The sequence below is a fragment of the Galendromus occidentalis genome, unplaced genomic scaffold (assembly GCF_000255335.2).
Source record: "Galendromus occidentalis unplaced genomic scaffold, Mocc_1.1 scf7180000077419, whole genome shotgun sequence".
Taxonomy (NCBI): domain Eukaryota; kingdom Metazoa; phylum Arthropoda; class Arachnida; order Mesostigmata; family Phytoseiidae; genus Galendromus; species Galendromus occidentalis.
This window is the reverse complement of record NW_003805407.1, coordinates 440,363-458,595: the sequence shown is the minus strand read 5'-3', so window position 1 is coordinate 458,595 and position 18,233 is coordinate 440,363. Positions and strand designations below refer to the sequence as shown.

The window sequence follows — 18,233 nt, the reverse complement described above, 5'->3', positions numbered from 1 at the left end:
CACCGTGCTGCGAACGAACAAGCCATTGTCATTAGCCCGGAAAAAGAGGGAATGTAAACTTTGTACGTTCGATATTTGCTCTAGTTGTTGCCACGACCGTGATTGTTGTTGTTGTCGTCGGCGTCGCCGGCGCTGTTGTTGTTCGGAGGTTCTCTTGTTTTACGTCATTCATTGCCCAGATGCGGCTCGCTCTGCCAAATCCACTGCCGGCGGCTGTCGGGGCAACGCACACTGCGGCGGTCGGTGGTTAGCGTTTGTCGTTCAGACAAATCAGTCGTAGACACGGTTGACGTACATTCGGATTCGCGTATCTCATTTGACCCTGGTATTTACTCGCGCGTAGATCTTCGGAACACAAACTCCTGGTATACTGTGCGGCTCCGATCCAATTACGGTGGACGCTTTCCTCTCTGTAAACATCGGCGACACCTCTCCGACCGACTTCAGTGCGCTCGTGTCCATTCCAGGACCCGCAAAACCGGTTTCGGTGATGAAACTGCGTCCGCCTTGAGTTTTCCTCAGAAGCGGTTGCGATTCTCGTCCGTCGTCCTCTCTGTAGGTTCCTGTTCCTAGTCACGAGTCGCAGCTTAATTCCACCCACTGACTACCATGTTCTCCCTTCTCAGAAGGAAAACGAACAAAACTCTCCCGATTGGATGAATTGGGACATCCACGAGGGTGCCGAGATTCCCCCGACCGGCCAGATGCCTGTCGGAATCGTTTCCATCCCGACCGGGCGGGCGTTTCCGCCATGGGCGGCTAGTCATCTCACGAACAGAACGGATCAAGGCTCTTCAAGGCCAAGGCCGAGCAATATTTAGAAACTATATTGGAAAAAGGTCCCGCCGGTCACTCCGATCGGCTTGTAGTGAAGAGGCGAGTCGGTCATATGACGCAGACGTATCCTTCCGCTCATTTAGCTTCCGGTCCGACATCGAGACGACACAGCGGACGAGAATAGAGCTCCCGAACCCGTGGATCGAATAGATGAAATTCCGATCCAGAATACTCGCCAGTCACCTCCAGCCAGGAGATTCGAGTCCCGCGATTCAATCGTCGCGGATCAAAGGTGATCATGAAATCAGCGACGTGCGTTAGAGCGAGCTGAAAAAAACAGAACAAAGAGTTCAAATCCGATAGAACACTGTTTTCTCAAGTCAGATCAAGCTAGTTGGTATTCTGACGAGCTGTCGGCTAAACGATGCAGCGCAGTTGCACTTGCCCACATTTTTCCGAACTCACGTATTGAGCGAAAGGGCGGACCAATCTGGAGATAAGAGAACGATCTTGTACCTCGTCGCCAGAGTTACAGTCATCATTTGCTGCTACTGCTCTGTTAGAAAAAATCATTGAGCTCCGAGGAGTGCACGAACAGCTGTAAGCAGCTCATTGGCGCAGATTTTGTTCGATTCGTTTCGAGGGGAGCTTCGTGTTTGGACGATGGTTTTCGTGGTGAGTTTCGACTTCGAGTTTGCCTTCGTGCGGGCGAGTTGACGAGCTAAGCGAAGGATGCAGTCACCCTTCGAGCAGAGGTGCGTGAGAGGGACACCCTCGAAATTGGAGGGTTCGTACTCGACCTTCTGCTCTTCGTGGATGCCACTCAGCAGGAGCCCAGCGGTCAGCCGAGGGACGAAACCTTTGAAAAAGGCCAAGACCGCCTAAACATAGCCCTTGTGCATTATTCGCGTGTGCGTTTTCGGGGGCTCCTCTTGAACGCTGAGTGTACATACAGAATCGCAGTGATGATTACCAGGGCCTTGTGTCGAAACACCTCTCGAGGAACAACTGGTCAACACGAATAGTGCCCCTTCATGTAATAGAGGACGAGCATATGGCCGAGATCCTGTGTTATCGCTGTCAATCTTTCTCCATGCCTGACACTCATGTATCTATTCGAAATCTCGACAGATTGTCAGATAGTCAGATTGTCTCCTCAAGATTCCGTTCATTTCAGAGCGTAAGAAGATTCTTGCTCGTTGGACTATGCGTTTACCGTGTCGGGGCGCTACTGGACTTCTCCTTCGGATCTGTGAGTTCGCTTCGGTGACAGTAATCGATGACTGAACGAATATTACGTACTCGACCCTGGAGTTATCCATTCCGAAGGAGTCTTTTCATAAGGGACGTCGAATGCTTCTTTCGGTATGGGGGAATTTTCCCTGAATCCAAGCATCGATGTCTCCGGGAGAATAGAGCCCCGTATTTCGAATCGGAACCGCCACCGCGGACCTCCCTAACAAAGAGAAAACGAGCGAGAGGGATTCTGGAAGGAGAAAACCCCAAGTGAACGAAGAGTGAATGCGGAGAAGTTCCTGCTATCTTTGCCACAAGCCCCAACCTCCTCGCGCTGTCCGCTCGGCAGATGAGAGCAAACTTTGTATTGTTTGCTGAGATGCTTGTTGACTCAGGAGAGCTCCTCACAACCGTACAGTGTCTTTAGAAGTCTGTAACGCGCAATGATTCTCGATAAGAATCCCACTCACTTACTTCACTCCGAACTTATATACTTGTCCGATGACGTCAGAACTCGGGACGTTCAATAAATGAAGAAAATACTTCTCTCCTGACAGGAAGCAGGTCGCGGATCTGAGTTCTGACATATTGCTGTCTGAAGCTGCTTCGATGTGACAACGGATCTGTTTTTAAATTCTGCGTTCACTTTCAGCCGTCCCTGCTTCACCCCGTCGTTCAGAGTGCAGCGTACGTTCCCGCGCTTAGTCATTACCAGACCCACATCCGGCACGGACCCACCTTCCGCCAGATTGGAGCTACTCGACCCGACTGGTTCGACCCCACGATTCCAGCGTTTCAAACGACCCTTTACGCGCCCGCACTCCAACACGCCGCCCATTTCGGACCGCTGGACTCCGGACTCGCCCGGAGCTTTCGCCAGGATATTCCGTTGGTGAACACGCTCCTCACTCCTACCGTGGCTTCTGTGGTCGGCGGGCCAGCGTCGGAGATCCATCCCGCAATTCGGAACGCTCTTCCGTACACCCCGGCTGTCATACATGCTCCGTCGGTGGTGGAGTTGGGACACGAATCAGATCATCTAGTTTCCATCACAGGCGATTCCGGAGTTTCTTCAGTTATATCGACGAGACACCTAAGCTCGCTGATTCCGGCGTCCTTCTATGGACATAGTTACGGTGGCGCCGCGCTTTACGACGTCCGGAAAAAGTCCTGAGCGCTGCGTGATTGATGTGAAGAACGCCCTCGATTCGAAAAGCTCAAAAAACGCCCGCATTTGCTCGTCCGTCTGAAGTCCGATTCGTTCGTCGCTCGCTCTGAAGCTGCTTGAGGAGTACAGATTTGCCTGCGGAGTGGAAACTGGGGAAACGGGAAGAAGTCAGGCAGAACAAGCGCAAATGATAATTTATTTTCCTGCTCCAATAAATCTGTACCTGTGTCGGCTGGCACGCGGAGGTATTTTTGGGGTTCAAAGTGTTTTCGGACACCCTAAGAGTAGAATTCCTCGAGATGCGACTCAATTTGTGGATGTCGCTGCTTATCGAGTTTCGAATCAGGCTGCGTGGCATCTGACAACTCTCTCGCGTGCGCCCCAATCCACCGCGCGAAGACTGATCGAGTTTGTGGTGGGAAAGTCTTCGCAACGACCCTAGACAACCGAACGAGGTCGCGACTCCTGCGCAAACCTTGGAAGATCTTCTACATATCTCGGATCGATTCCTTGCATGCGATCATGCCGCGAAAACCTCTTGTCGCCTCAATTCAAGCCCTCCCGGATTTCTCCCCTATCAGTAACACGTCAGCGGACTTATGATCGGAGGAGAGAGAGGTCATAGTGAATCACCTCTGATGAATTCTCATGAGCGCTGATGAACAGGATCGACGATTTTCCCCTGTATTTTCCACGGATCATTCTGGGCTCCGGTATCGAATTCATTGCAGGCTTCTGGGGCTGAATAGTTCAACAAGCGACGGATCGAACGGCTCAAACGACTGTCCGATTTGATCTCGAGTGATTCCCCGTGATCCGGGTTCCGCCTTTAGGTATCGACCACGGTTTCTGGATTGGGGATTTCTGATCAGTCGTTCAGATTAATCGTCGTCGCGACGATCAGCTGAGAATCTCACTGACATCGATGGGAGGATCCATCGGTAAATTCACTCTCATTCTTGTGAAAGACAATAATGTCGTTCCGGGAGCTCATCAGTCCTCCAGGACGTTTTTAGATTCCCGCAGAAAGCTCTCTCGTTGGATGAGTTTACGTCAGAGTCTCAGATGGGCCGAGAGCCAGCGGAGTCCGCATTGTTCCGGGTTGTGAAAGGTTCATTGCCTATTGATGCGTCCCATTCGATGAATTTCAATAGGCACGATGTCCACAGATTCAGCATCGCGTCAAGTAACGACGGCATTTCGGCGCTCGCGGAGCCCGTTCCGCGCTCGTCCCCTGACAACTACGCGGAATACCTCCGGCATCATTGTCACGTGGACTATGGTTTGTGAAGCAACATCGCATTGGTTCCGCTTATCGGGGACCGAGGATCCTCGAAGCCGATCCTGGAGAGGGAAGAACAAGAAACTTTCGAAAAGTGATGCTCCGGTCTTTGGAAGGTTGACGGCTTGAGGTCGAGATCCTCCGTCGATTCGGAACTATTTGAAGCGCAAATCATCATTCACCCCGACACAGATGGTCCGAATTTGAGCGCCGATGGCCTAACTGATGACAGAAAATTTTCTCGACTGCGGCCATGGCTCTTCCCCCGCTTCTTGGCTTTGTCCATCGCACAAAAGAGTTTTATAGCTCTGGAAACAATTTCGAGAAATATCGTTTCGCAGGAGGCTTTTCCCTCGAAAAACACCTCCAGTCCTCGAGGAAGCGAGTAGCGCGGGGAAGCGCGGGGAAACTTCCGGTCGCGGACGGAACATTCTTTGAAGAAATAATGTCCTCTAGCTTTTCACCGACGCCCTGTATCACGTAGAGGGAAAATCCCCTCTCATATGGGCTCCCTCTCCCGGTCGGCAGGCTCTTCAAGGTTGTCCGGAGCCTCGTTTCAGTTTCTACACAAAAATAATGGACTGAAAAAATAAGAGGCGACACCGACGCTATATGAAGCCAGCTGGAGCCAGAATACAATCGCTCATTGTTCCATTCCCGACCAAGATCCGAATTCTCGGATTTAACTGCTCACGGAAGCGTATGAGGAGCGAGTCAGAATCCAGCATCCCTGATTCGTAGGCTATGGAACTAGATAATCTTGTGCACTAAGTCTTGACCAGGACCGAGAAGGTAGGATCGAGAGGCAAACGTCTCTACATTCGGTCGGAGACCAATCACCTCTAACGAATATCGAACCATTAGTGAAAGACCTCCTCGCGAGTCAGATAGCTGTGAGAGAAACCCAACCGAGCGCCAAAACAGGCGGTCTTTTGAGAATCGGCCGCCGCTTTGAAAATCGAGCCGATTCGGCTACAGAGTCGTAAACTACGAAAAAGATTTCCGGAGGTGTCCAAGGTCCTTTCGTGCAAATAGATACAGAGTTACCGAGTGAAGGGAGAGCTCGGTTCTGCTTTCCAGGGCATCCAATCGAGAAAGAGTAGATCGGAATAGCAGCAAGCTGTCCACCTCAAACCACATACCTATACTATGTATCGTATGTACACTAGTCTCTCCCAGGCATCTCATTCCGCGCTCTGTGTACAGTGTCTATAACAATAGAAGATCTGACTCGAGAATACATTTCAACCTCGTACGCCCAATGCAAGTAATGGGGAATATAGAAGCCCCCCATCCGATGCGGTACCCGACCGCAATATTTTCGAGAATTGCTATGATGGCTGCCTAGTTTTGCTTATTCTTTGCTGCTTTTTCCGGTGACAATGGTGTTGTGCAATCCGAAATCAGTCCCAGGCATGAGTACCCGCTCAGGGGATCGATGGCCTTCAATCGCCGACTTGATCATCAAGATTCCTGCGGCGAGATGGTCGGAAGCTCGTCTCCTGCAGGAGATCCGCCCCGATACGAGCCTCTTTCGAAGGGGCGGGGGCACTCGAAAAAAAACCGGAAAGGAAATAGAAGACCGGGCGGATTGATGTTCAAATATCAACTCCTGAATTTCTATGAGCTAAGAGGATTGTCGCCCATTGATTATCCTAATCGTCGATGTTCCCGGCTGGGAGATGACGAACGAGTCTGAGGCGGAAGTTCCACTCCTTATGAGTCTAGGATCGTTAAAAGTCGAGCCTCCGAGTCCCGACACGAATATCGGTGCGTTTCTCGTCCGAGTGAGGAATAGACCAATGAGAGATCGCTTCATTGCTTCAGGAGAGAGATCAGATCCATTCCTGGCGAAATGAAATCAAGTAGATTGCGGGAGAGGGAGATGCCGGTGTTTTACTAGGAGGGGGCTCTGGTTTTACTGAAACGTCCCCACCCAGAGGACAGAGAGTGATTTCAGAGAGTACTCGGGTCGTAGAGATGAATTTATATTTCCAACACAGGGTCCGAGAGCTCGAAACTCGAGACTCACTGGAAAGACTACACCGACGTCGATTCTTCCGTTTTACCGAGCTGGAACGGCCGTCGAGAGAATAGATCCTGCTGGATCTTCGTCGTGATGAGGACTGCCCTTCGGAAGGACGGCTTAGTGAGTCATTCGGAGAGCAATCGTTTCTGTCTCGAACTCGCCCTGTCGGCGTCGCCTGATTGCTATAAGGTCAATCCCAGGCGCGTCCTCCGCGGCATAAAGTCGACTTTTCGCCGGCGGCACGCAATAGTTAGGTTGTGAGAGAGCAGCCGATAACTACTCTAAGGAGCATCGTCGCAGGTTTACAGATCTGTGATTAGGGACCCCTGTTCCAAGCGGGAGCGCTTTTTGTCCTCGGATTGATCAGAAAGCGGAGCTCTGATCCCGAGAAGTAAGAAATTCCTGCGCGAGCTCGACCCTGATCAGCTGTGCGAAGACGGGAAATAAATCAACCAAGGATGGCTTGGATAAGTTTACCGAGTACAGGCCCCGACAGTTGGTTGGGCATTCGGGTTGCTTTGAAGTGTATGTGCATCATGATGCTGCTGGCCGGTGAGTTTCCATCAGTTCGTGAAGTCGTGACGATGCAGGGCCGCGACCGATCCAAAAGGCACCCAACTTTCCAGCGAACATTCCTGCCGAAAAAAGTAGAGGGACGCGTTGTTTGCGGGGATTCGGGCCCATAGTCAGCGGGGTGGGACCATAGTTGTTCGAATCCCATTCACAACATGATTCGTCCTGATGAAAGAGACGTTCGGAAATCAGCCTTCGGACGCAGACCCGGAAGAAACTCGGTGTCATGATTTATGATCATCCTTTTCGCTTATGTGCCGTCGACTTGATACTTCCTTCTGATGACGTAACAAAAGAATCGAATATAGTGATTCATCATGGCATTCGAAGATATGGATCTCTCTATTACAGGCAGCGTTCGTGCGGCTGGTGTCTTGTACATAGGGATCATGGATCATTTCGGTGCCACTCGTGAAGAAGCTGCCTGGCCCATAGCGCTCACCGGGGCCATGCTCAGTCTTATCGGTAGGGAGCGACGACTTGCGCATATCATAAGAGAGCCTAGATCGTTCCGCGAATCGCATTCCGGATCGGAAAATTCACCTCATGGGTCTGAAGTAGCTTCAAAATCACTGATTATTTAACACTGTTCTCTTTCCAGGAATGGTGGTGGGTCCATTGGCGCAGGCCTGCTCGCCGAAGCCGGTGATTTTATTTGGATCTCTGTTGGTGTCCGTCGGATTGTTGGCTTCGGTTTTCGCACCGGATGTGAAATGGCTGACGTTCACCTTCGGTTTCGTCTTCGGCAGCGGCCTGGGGACAGTATATACGATAAATGTGATCTTTCTTCAGCAATATTTCGTCAACATGAGAGGACTAGCTCTCGGTTTGTTCTATACCGGATCGACGATCGCCGGTCTCATATTTCCGGTTTTATTGACATTTCTGCTGGAGGAATATGGCTTCCGAGGCGCAGTACTCATTCTGAGTGGATTACTGCTGCACATATTCGTCTTGTCTCTGACCCACAAGGAAGCACCGTGGCTAGAAACAGGATCAAGCGGCAAGGAATCAGTCATCAACAGAACAGCCTCGCTGGGAGCGGAGTCGATCGCCCAGGGGGGGAGGCGAATTGTTCCAGAGCGGCTCGGCTCGATCCCAGAGTCGGGAGAGGTTTTTGCCGAAGTTCGGGAACCGGCACGGAGAGCCCCAAGAAAATCACTCGGGAATGCGGTAGACTCGAGTGCCGCGAACAGAGAGCTAGAGCTCAATCCGCAAAAGCCACGGATCCCTTCATTGCCAGGAACAAGGTCTCGTCCAAAGTGCGTGACATCGACTCCACAGACGAGCCGTCCCCTCGGTGAAGCACCGAAGGTTGAGGTGAATCAAACGAATTCTCCGAGCCGAAAAGCGTCCCTGATATCGAGTCTGAATGTCTTGAAGATCCCTGAGTTTTTGGTGATCGTATTCAGTTTCACTCTGTTCATGTACGCCTACGACGCTTACGCGACCACGATAATCGACTTTATCGTTGACCAAGACATCCCGATGATCGAAGCGACGACAATCGTTCCCCTGTACTCTGCTACGGACATGGTCGCTCGACTCATTTTGCCGCAGCTCGGCGATCGGGGTTACGTCAACAAAATGCTCTTGCAGTGCTTCGCGTATGCTCTGCAGAGCGTCTGTTTCTTCCTGCTGCCTATGGCGGCAGCGACAGGAGAATTCTTTTGGATCGCGCTCGTCGCCATGATCCAGAGTACGGGGATCGGAACTTCTCTCGTCATGTATGGAGTTCTTATGGCAGAATTGGTCGGCCTCTCCCGGCTGCCAATGGCCTACGGCGTCAGTGGCCTAATCGTCGGCTCGTCGTATTTTACAAAGCCATTCTTCGTTGGTAAGTCGGCTCTCCTCTTTTCGTTGCAAAGCCGTTCTTGTCACCAATCGCCGACAAGTTTGATCCCGACGAAGTTCGTTCGCCCCTAGTTGAGAGCTTTTTTTTCGGAGAAACTTTCAAGAGATTCTCTTCTTCCCTCGAAGGTCTCTTCCGCGACGTTTTCGGGAACTACTCGATGATGTACAACGTGTGCGGCGTCTTGACAGCCGTTTCTAGTACCAGCTGGCTGATCACGTGGTATTTCCACCGAACTACAGATCGTGGTCGGAAACTCTCGGCGATCTCCAATAGAATTGATGAGCACATCAATACTGATCCCATGGAAATCGTCGAAGACTTTGCGAGTATGCGGCGGAGGTTCAGTACGGATAGCACGGCCGCATATATATAGGCAGCCATTGGAATTCGTCCGAAAAGTCGTCACACCCAATCATTTCATTCATTTGTGATGATCCGAGTCTGCCGGGTGTCGAGCCAGAACCCCCAATCTCGTATGGAGAAGTTTCCGGAAGACGCCGAACACTTGTATCAAAGCATGGTATGAAACAAAGCGATATTCTCCTCCGAGGCTCCTCCGAGGCCTCGACATTTCATCATACTGAGAATGATACTTTGAGGGTGCGTGAAAAAGTTTCCGCCCTCTCATCTCAATTACATATCTCTATGGAAGCAGGGCTATGGAACTCTCTCTCTACGGAACTTTTGCGGTCACCTCAGTTCCAGGTAGAGAGATCGACGTAGGTGGTGACGACGAGCACTGAGAGTTCCGACGTGGAGTAACGTATTGTATCAGCGGAAAACTGCCATCGCTGAGCGAAGTCTCCGACGCACATGCCAGCAAACCAATAAATGTCCGCGCGAATCATAAAGCGGGGAATTACAGGGGCGTTCAAGTGTTGTTTTTTCGTCGTTCACCGCGCACAGCACACGGTGTGCTCTCTGTTGACTGTTCATTCTCATGTAGACGGACGGGACGACCAGGATTGCAAGACAAGAATAATGCACGACCGGTACTTATCGGAGGAATATTGTTCGAGCATTGTACCGTGGAATGCCGCTCATCTATGTATGATGAAGAAATCCTCCCGCGGCTTGAGAGATTGAATCATTTTCCAGAATGCTTCTCCCTCCGAAGGAAGAAGTATGAGGACCGATATTAAGATAGCCCACTCTCAGCATCCGGGCTGGATTCCCCACGTAAGCCGCATGAATCATGCGGCATGATTCAATGAATTCTAGATTTCCGTGCTGGGGGAGCGACTAACCGACGCGGGAGGAACAGAACATCAATATATCCTAGAGCAGATAATATTGACTTCACGCGAAGAATACACGGAGATACACGGTCACATGTTTCCAAAGATACACGGAGAGTATCCAATGGGCAACTCCTCCTCTCCACCCATCTTGGAGTCGTCTGATTCGTGGTGAGTGATACCAGAGGACTGCAGGAGTCTGGAATCATAGGATAAATTCCTGAAATAACAAGTTTCTAGCCGATTCCCTGTGTTCATACATCACGAAAGAAGTATCCGCTCTTCAGAAACTGCATGCCGCATGATCGAGATGAAACGAAGACTCCCGACGGTCTCGATCGAGTCTGGCAACTAGTGATACATTTCGTATGCCGTCGCAATGTCCTCAAAAGGCAACCAAAAATGTTAGACCCAAATCATTCAGGAGAGAGTTGATGAATCCATCGCACGAGATAATGGGAAGTCGGGAATCGCCCGTTCCGCTGGGGGAAGTTCTCTCAAAGCTCCTACGTAAGTGTACATCGTAAGGTTCGGGGAGCGTCCGAATGGCTAAGCTCAAGGTGATCTTAGAGCGACCCGAGAGTCACCAACACAGCGTTGCGGGCTCGTAAGAGGCTCCTTCAACATTCTGTGGTGACGGAAAAGGAGGCCTCCAAAATGCAGAATTATCGTCAACGTGAAGCGGAAGGATGGTGTTCGAGAACCTCGGCAGCTTCCAGAGGGAAGAACTTAAAATACCCATGTGAGTCAGCCTCCGAAGATTCCTTCGTTCACGGAGGATGGCACCGATGATCTTGCCCGGAGGAGGGTACTCCCTACCAGGAGGGGAAGGAAACAGCGAGCGATCGAGCGCTCGACCGGGCAAGCGAGGGTAAGAGCGTCGAACACATCCGTGTTAGATCAAACTGATTGCGGCGAAATGACCATTCGGCGCCTCTCGACGTCATAGGGTCAAATTACCTCGAACGCCGCGCGACTAATCAGCCAGAGCACCATGGAAGGCGTCCGGCAATAGACGCACGCTGCAAAGAATCGACTTTCAGCTCCAGCTTTCGATCGGTCCGCTTCCCGTCGACCTCGATAATCGCCCGGATACTCAGCAAGCCTACGAATTTCCGTTCGCACGCTTCTCGTCAGGTGAAATTCATAGCGAGCTTAGCAAGACTCCCCGGCCAGTTCTTGTGTGAGGACACCGAGATGGAGTTCAAGTCGAATTTGAGAGGTTCCTTGATTCCGGAGTAAGCAACAGCTTCCAGAATACAGTGCTCATCGCCAATGGACGACTCTCTGCCCGCGGAGAGACGTTTCACGGACCTCCTTAGACGCCGCGATACTCGCCGGGCAAACTCAAGTTGGAGCCTTTCCCAACTGATTTCCGAAGTCGAATCCAAGAACCTGGAACCTGGAGCTCAAGGGAATGACTGACTCCGGTGGCTCTGTTCGATCTGAGAGAGCCGATCGTCGTGTCTGAATACTACGGCTCGCCAGGCAGTCGCCGAGGATCAAGCTTCACGAAGATGGATTCCTGTGGACGTTTTTCATTATGATGAGAGCCCCAACGGGAGAGAAGCCGTGAGCGAATCTCTAGACGAGCGCTCGTGAGTGAACGCTCCCGGAACGGACGACTGTATCTGTCTAAATTCGTCAAGTCACCTAGTTGCTGTAAAGTCATTCTTTAGTGCCTCCTCGCCGACATGATGTCGAGTTTCTCTCGGCGGCCCGCCAGACAGCCTCTCTGGAACATCTTCGAAGACAGTAGCTGGCTACTTTCGGTGATATTGTCGGACATGCTCTTGTAAGCTGGTGCTTCTCGATGAAAACTGTGGCTCCCTCGATCACCGGCGAAAGCGCTCGGACTCCCCTTCCGAAGGGCTACTCTGCTATCATTTGTGGTATTCGGAAGAAGCTCCAGAGTTCTCACAGAGGGATCCGGACCTGAAAATCTTCCCAACAGGATATCAGACATATTCGGGAGGAGGGAGACAAGAGCTCTAACCCCAGAATGGTTTGTGTCAAGCTTCCGAGTACGGGCCCTGACAGCTGGCAGGGCATCCGGGTTGCTTTGAAATGCATGAGCATCATGGCGCTGACTGCCGGTGAGTACCATCCGGGTTCCTGGAGTGGTGACAAGGGAGGCGAGATGCCGATCCGGAACCGAGTTCGCTGATTCATTTTGTACGGAACGCCTATTTTTTCCGGGGAAGGTCTCCGATGGTCACAATTCACAATATCGAACTCTCGCACATTCGACTGGTCTCAGGAACTCTGAAGCATCCCATGCATGGGCTCGCTTAGTTGTTCAGCGGAAAATGGAGGAAGTGATAGTGATTCAGGATCCTGAGGGAGGAAGCCCAGGGACCCCAATGGTCGAGATGAGTCGAGACTGAAATGGTTAAGATGAGTTGCATGATTCCAGGCAACATTCGGTCCTCCGGCGTTATGTATGTGGGAATCATGAATCACTTCGGGGTCACGCGTGAGGAAGCAGCGTGGCCCGTCTCGCTCGCAGGGGCCATGCTCAGTCTAATCGGTATGGATTATTAATTTCGGTATTGGAAATCGGAGAAACAAACGATTCCCCGAGTTTAACTCATATATTCGATGAATGACGAGGATATCACGCTCTTATTAGAACCAACTGGAAAGATTAAGGCTCCCACAATGAAACTTTTCAGGGACGGTTTCAGGGCCCTTGGCTCAGGCATTCTCGCCGAAACCGGTGATCCTCTGCGGCTCGTTGCTGATGTCCGTTGGATTGCTTGGGTCGGTTTTTGCGCCAAGCGTGACATGGCTGACGTTCACCTACGGAATCGTTTTCGGCAGCGGCATGGGCACGGTGTACACGATCAATGTCATTTTTCTTCAGCAGTACTTCGTGAAGATGAGAGGGCTTGCTCTCGGTCTGAACTACGCAGGCTCGACGACGGCCGGTTTCATCTTTCCGATCTTCATTACCTACCTGCTGGGAGAATATGGTTTCCAGGGCACAGTACTCATCCTCAGTGGGGTGATACTGCACGTTTTCGTCCTCTGCGCGACGCATAAAGAAGCGCCCTGGCTGAAGAGGGAATCCCATTGCGAGAAGAATGATACGTCATCCGGAATCGAGAAAGTCCAATCATCGGAACCTGGCGAGCAAACGGACGGAAATGGGAAGATTGTCCCACAAATGCTCGAAGAAATTCCGGAGTCGAAGGAGCTTCCCAACATCGTTAGAGAAATGCCGCAAGGAGTTCCAGAAGCTCAACCCGAAGCAACGGTCGGCTCGAATGTTTCCGCCGAGGACGCCGAACTCGAGTCGCAGCCCCCCGAGCATCCACAAGAAACGCGGAACCGTCCGACTTACGTGGCATCGGTCTCTGTTGCCGGCAGCGTCTGTGCAGAGATACCAGAGGTCGGCGAGGAGAAAGCGAAGCCTCAGGGTCGGATCGCGTCTCTAGTGTCGAGTCTGAGCGTATTGAAAATCCCGGGATTCCTTGTGGTGATATTCACGTTCTCCCTTTTTCTCTACGCCTACGACGCGTACTTTACGACGATAATCGACTTTATCGTAGATCAGGACATTCCATTGATCAAAGCGACGACGATCATACCTCTCTACTCAGCGACGGACATGGTCGCCCGACTTACCATACCGCAGCTTGGAGACCGTGGCTACATCAACAAAATGCTCTTGCAATGCCTCGCGTACGCTCTGCAAAGCGTCTGCTTCTTCACGATGCCGATGGCTGCCGCTACGGGGGAGTTCTTCTGGATCGCAGCTCTGGCCATGGTTCAGAGTATCGGAATTGGAACTTCGATCGTCATGTATGGAGTTCTCATGGTCGAGCTGGTCGGCGTCTCGAGGTTGCCGATGGCCTACGGTTTCGTGGGTCTTTTCGTGGGCTTGACATATTTCACGAAACCGTTTTTCGTTGGTAAGTATGTCGCCCGTTCTTTGCCCGCCGTTTTCGACATTTCCGGGACATGTCTGTCTCTGCCGAGCTAGAAAATCCATAGCTTGTTTCCCTGGAGCTCTTCTTGGAGGAATAATTTTCGGGATTAGATCGAAGGTCATGAACATGTAAAGTATGTTTATTCTCCCTCTGTCTTAGGTCACTTTCGAGACACGATTGGAGATTACTCGCTGATGTACATCGTCTGCGGCGTTCTGACAGCTGTCTCGAGCGCGAGCTGGCTTGTTACATGGTACTTCTATAGGAATACTCAGCGCGACCTGAAGCCCTCGAACGTCACTATTGAAGCCAATGAGCCAACGAAAATCGACGTGGATGCGGAGAGCGCCGAACGGAGATCTCGAACGGATAGCACTGTCGCCCATCTCTGAGCAGGCTCAATCAGTTCCTTTCCCTCAAGTCACAAGGATCGACGATTCCGTACTCGAAGTCCGTCTGACTCGGTAGAAAAAGTCGGTCCCTCCTAATAGGGGGGTCAGCTGGAGCTCATCCCGATCCTCTAATGTGTATTTTCCTTCGTGAATCCTTCCTGTGAATTTCCCTCAGCTCCGGTAGTGAAGATATAGGTTGCTGCCTGACTTACAAGTGACAGAGTTGAAATCAACGCGATGCTTGATGATTCCTGCAGGTCAGGTATTCTAGCCTAATCAGCGGGGGAATCAGAGAACCTGAATGCCAGCAGCCGAATAAAGTTTGCGGGTATCGATCGTGTAGGACTCGTCTGGGATTTTTTGTCGCCTATCTCCCAAATAAAATTCACACTGGGTCGGACACTCGCCCATGAAGTCGGCAAGCGCTTCTTCTCACAAGATCTACTCTCGCCTCTCGACGATGAGATGTAAAGAGCTCAGCCCTTTCGACTTGAATAAACTCCATAGCATCGCTCCCGAAATGAAATATTCCCTGTACGGTACCCCGGAGGTACGCAGAGCAACCGGGGTCGAGTCCGGTTTCAGAAACGTCCAACCGATTCAGATAGAAAGTCGAGGAGCCCTCAGCATGGGAGGACTTGGCTTAAATCATCCGATGACGTAAGTGGCTGCCTGAAATATCCAACACATGAAACATCAAATCGAGAATTCGGCCGAGGCGTATACACAACCAGTCCCGGGCATCATCGTACCATGATGGGACACAGAACGTGCGGCTATCATAGGTCAGCATTCAGCACGCGATTCTCGAATCTGCGGGTTCATCGCAATGACTACTAGATAAATCACAGATCACAATATCCACAGTTCTCGAAAATAGAAAACAATGACCTCAGGAATACAAGTTGAAGAATAATGAGTGCTCCTCGAGATAGCAGAGAGGATTATCAGGTCCGAGATCGACTGGGCCAGCCCGGAGGACGAACGGCAAACGTATCCCTTCCGGACTCATCAGGTTGTTGTAAAAAGAACTGTTCGCCGCAACACCTTCGCCATCGGGTCGAATTACAATCGGCGACGCGCGATTGCCCAGTCTCTCCAAAGAGAAGATCCACTGGCTACTGAGCACGTGAAAGCTCTCCGTCGATTAGGAGGTGCCAGGAAAAATTCAAGTTTCTGATTGCCGGCTTTAGCCCCTAAACCTTCGGGCACTGTCCCGGAGAGCATAGTCGTGACGATTTTTTCGACATTTTTCATTTTCCTGGGCTGTCGAGCTAGAAATCGCGAACCGCCCACGAGCGAGATCCGTCGGAAAAATGGGCTGGATCAATTTACCCAAAACCGGTCCCGACAGTTGGCAAGGAATCCGGGTGGCTGTGAAGTGCATGCTCATCATGGGAATGACAGCCGGTGAGTCACGCATGGTTTCCAAAGATGAATCGCGGATGTTTCGAGCGTGTCAGATCGTATCGTGACACTTTCGTTACATTTCTAGGCAACATTCGCTCGTCCGGCGTCGTGTATGTGGGAATCAGGAATCTTTTCGGACTCTCACGTGAGGAAGCCGCCTGGCCGGTTTCGCTCGCTGGAATGATGCTCAGTATGACGGGTAGGTGGTATTAGTCGATGCTCCTGAATATTATACCATCCACGGTGTCCTGACCGGAGGTCTCGTGATTCTCTCGGGACTTTGCCATCGGATTTAGAAGCCCCTCACAGCGAAAGCTTTCAGGAACGGTGTCTGGCCCGCTCGCCCAGGCATTCTCCCTGAAGCCGGTCATTGTGAGCGGCTCCCTGCTGGTTTTCATCGGTCTGTTCGCATCGGTGTTCGCACCCAACATTACGTGGCTCACCTTCACGTACGGCATCGTTTTCGGTGGCGGTCTGGGCACGATCTACACGACCAATGTAATTTACCTCCAGCAATACTTCGTCAAGATGCGGGCATTGGCTCTCGGCATGAATTACGCGGGCTCAGCGACGGCGGGCTTCGTGTTTCCAATGCTTTACGCTTACCTACTGGGAGAGTACGGCTTCCGGGGTACGGCACTCATCCTTAGCGCGCTCCTCCTGCATATCTTCGTCCTGTGTCTGACCCATCGAGAAGCACCGTGGTTGAAGATCAGATCATCCGCGTCTGAGAGAGACAGGAATGTCGAGGACCTCAGGCTCGAATCTACCCGTGCGACACATAGTACCTCCCATGAGGAAGAGAAGAACGCTCCAGAGGTGCTTCGAACCGTCTCGGACGGTCAGACATCGCTCGGGGAAACTCCAAATGACCAACCACCGCCTGCCACGACAGAGTCTGGGAATCGCGCAGAAAAGCCGAGTGAGACAAAGCGAGTGTCGCTAATGGAAAGTCTGGGCATTTTGAAAATTCCGGAGTTTCTCGTTATCGTTTTCAGCTTCTCTCTATTTTTCTATGCTTACGATGCGTTTTTCACGACTATCATCGACTTTATTGTCGATCAAGATGTTCCAATCGTGAAGGCCACCACCATCATACCTCTCTACTCGATCACAGACTTGGTGGCTCGGCTCACCATACCGCAGCTCGGGGACCGTGGCTACATCAACAAAATGCTACTACAAAGCCTAACGTACGCCCTGCAGAGTGTTTGCTTATTCGTGTTGCCGAAAGTGGCAACGACGGGAGAATTCACTTTGATCGCAGCTGTAGCCATGCTCCACACTGTCGGGATCGGAAGCTCGATTGTCATGTATGGAGTGCTAATGGCAGACGTAATCGGCATCCAAAGATTACCGATGGCGTACGGAATTGTTGGTCTTTTCGTTGGCTTGACTTATCTCACGAAGCCGTACTTCATCGGTGAGTGCCTCGAGAGCGCTACGTTCCGTTCCCCCCATGTGGAGTTTACGATAGGGAATTCCTTTCATATTTATGGGTCTTCTCCTAGGGGGAAAATATGTTCTATTTCCTCATGCATGTCTTTGGAATCCAGGAATAGATTCGGAGACTGACGCTTTTGCTCTCGGTCTACTCGAATCTGTCTCGTTCCCGATTCCCGCGTTCGGAATGACGCCCCGATCGATCGTGTCGACATAGTTTTAAAAACGTGATCCCATTCCTCGCAGGTTACTTCCGGGACACGATTGGAGACTATTCGCAGATGTACGTCGTGTGCGCCTGCTCATGCGCCGTTGCGAGTTTGAGTTGGTTGATCACATGGTACTTCCATCGAGTCACCAAACGAGGACGGATAGCCTCCAAGGTCCCCGACGGCAGGGTCGACGACAGCGTCCGAACAGATCAGGACTCGAACATCAAGGACGACGCAATGGAAGTCGGAGGACGGTTCCGAGCAGATAGTACCACAGTCCATCTGTAAACAATCACAAGTCAATTCTCACCAGAGAATCATCAAGCGAGCATCTGCGATCATTGGAGTCGCTGCGAACGAAAATCGATGGAGGCATAATGATCGTGAGGTTTTCGGGATAGGATCTCTGTCCTGTAGCACTCAGCATACTTCCGTCTGATGCATTTGAGCAGTTGTATCCCTCGCGTAGACATGCAGATGAACAGACGGAACAGCCGGGACTGGCGAAAACGAGAGAGACTGATTCAACAGTTCTGATGAAGATAATGATTGCCTTATGTTGGCGGTCCCACAGATCCTCAGGCCGTTTGCCTGCCACGGGCAGGATATTCTACGACGACGGGGAAAATCTGCTCCGAGCAGATTTTCGTGGAGTGCTCGCCGACATCCTAATCGAAAAGTCA

At 51.4% G+C, this 18,233-nt stretch overlaps 3 protein-coding genes across 3 annotated transcripts; all 3 read left to right on the top strand.

Moving 5' to 3' along the window:
- Nucleotides 1-1,302: 1,302 nt before the first annotated feature.
- On the top strand, nucleotides 1,303-3,187 carry LOC100908553 (uncharacterized). The gene is made up of 3 exons (XM_003742527.1): nucleotides 1,303-1,452; nucleotides 1,955-2,029; nucleotides 2,666-3,187. Exons 1-3 carry the CDS (start codon nucleotides 1,441-1,443, stop codon nucleotides 3,185-3,187), a joined length of 609 nt encoding a protein of 202 aa, XP_003742575.1. The 5' UTR covers nucleotides 1,303-1,440.
- Nucleotides 3,188-7,397: 4,210 nt separating this feature from the next.
- Nucleotides 7,398-9,293, top strand: LOC100908409 (monocarboxylate transporter 13-like). Its single transcript, XM_029111233.1, has 5 exons — nucleotides 7,398-7,530; nucleotides 7,667-8,048; nucleotides 8,192-8,327; nucleotides 8,449-8,902; nucleotides 9,046-9,293. Exons 1-5 carry the CDS (start codon nucleotides 7,398-7,400, stop codon nucleotides 9,291-9,293), a joined length of 1,353 nt encoding a protein of 450 aa, XP_028967066.1.
- Nucleotides 9,294-11,835: 2,542 nt separating this feature from the next.
- Nucleotides 11,836-17,873, top strand: LOC100908125 (uncharacterized). Its single transcript, XM_018639215.2, has 7 exons — nucleotides 11,836-12,254; nucleotides 12,575-12,688; nucleotides 12,834-14,075; nucleotides 15,764-15,895; nucleotides 15,981-16,094; nucleotides 16,218-17,318; nucleotides 17,585-17,873. The coding sequence occupies exons 1-7, from the start codon at nucleotides 12,161-12,163 to the stop codon at nucleotides 17,836-17,838; spliced, it is 3,051 nt and encodes a 1,016-aa protein (XP_018494731.2). The 5' UTR covers nucleotides 11,836-12,160; the 3' UTR covers nucleotides 17,839-17,873.
- Nucleotides 17,874-18,233: the final 360 nt, after the last annotated feature.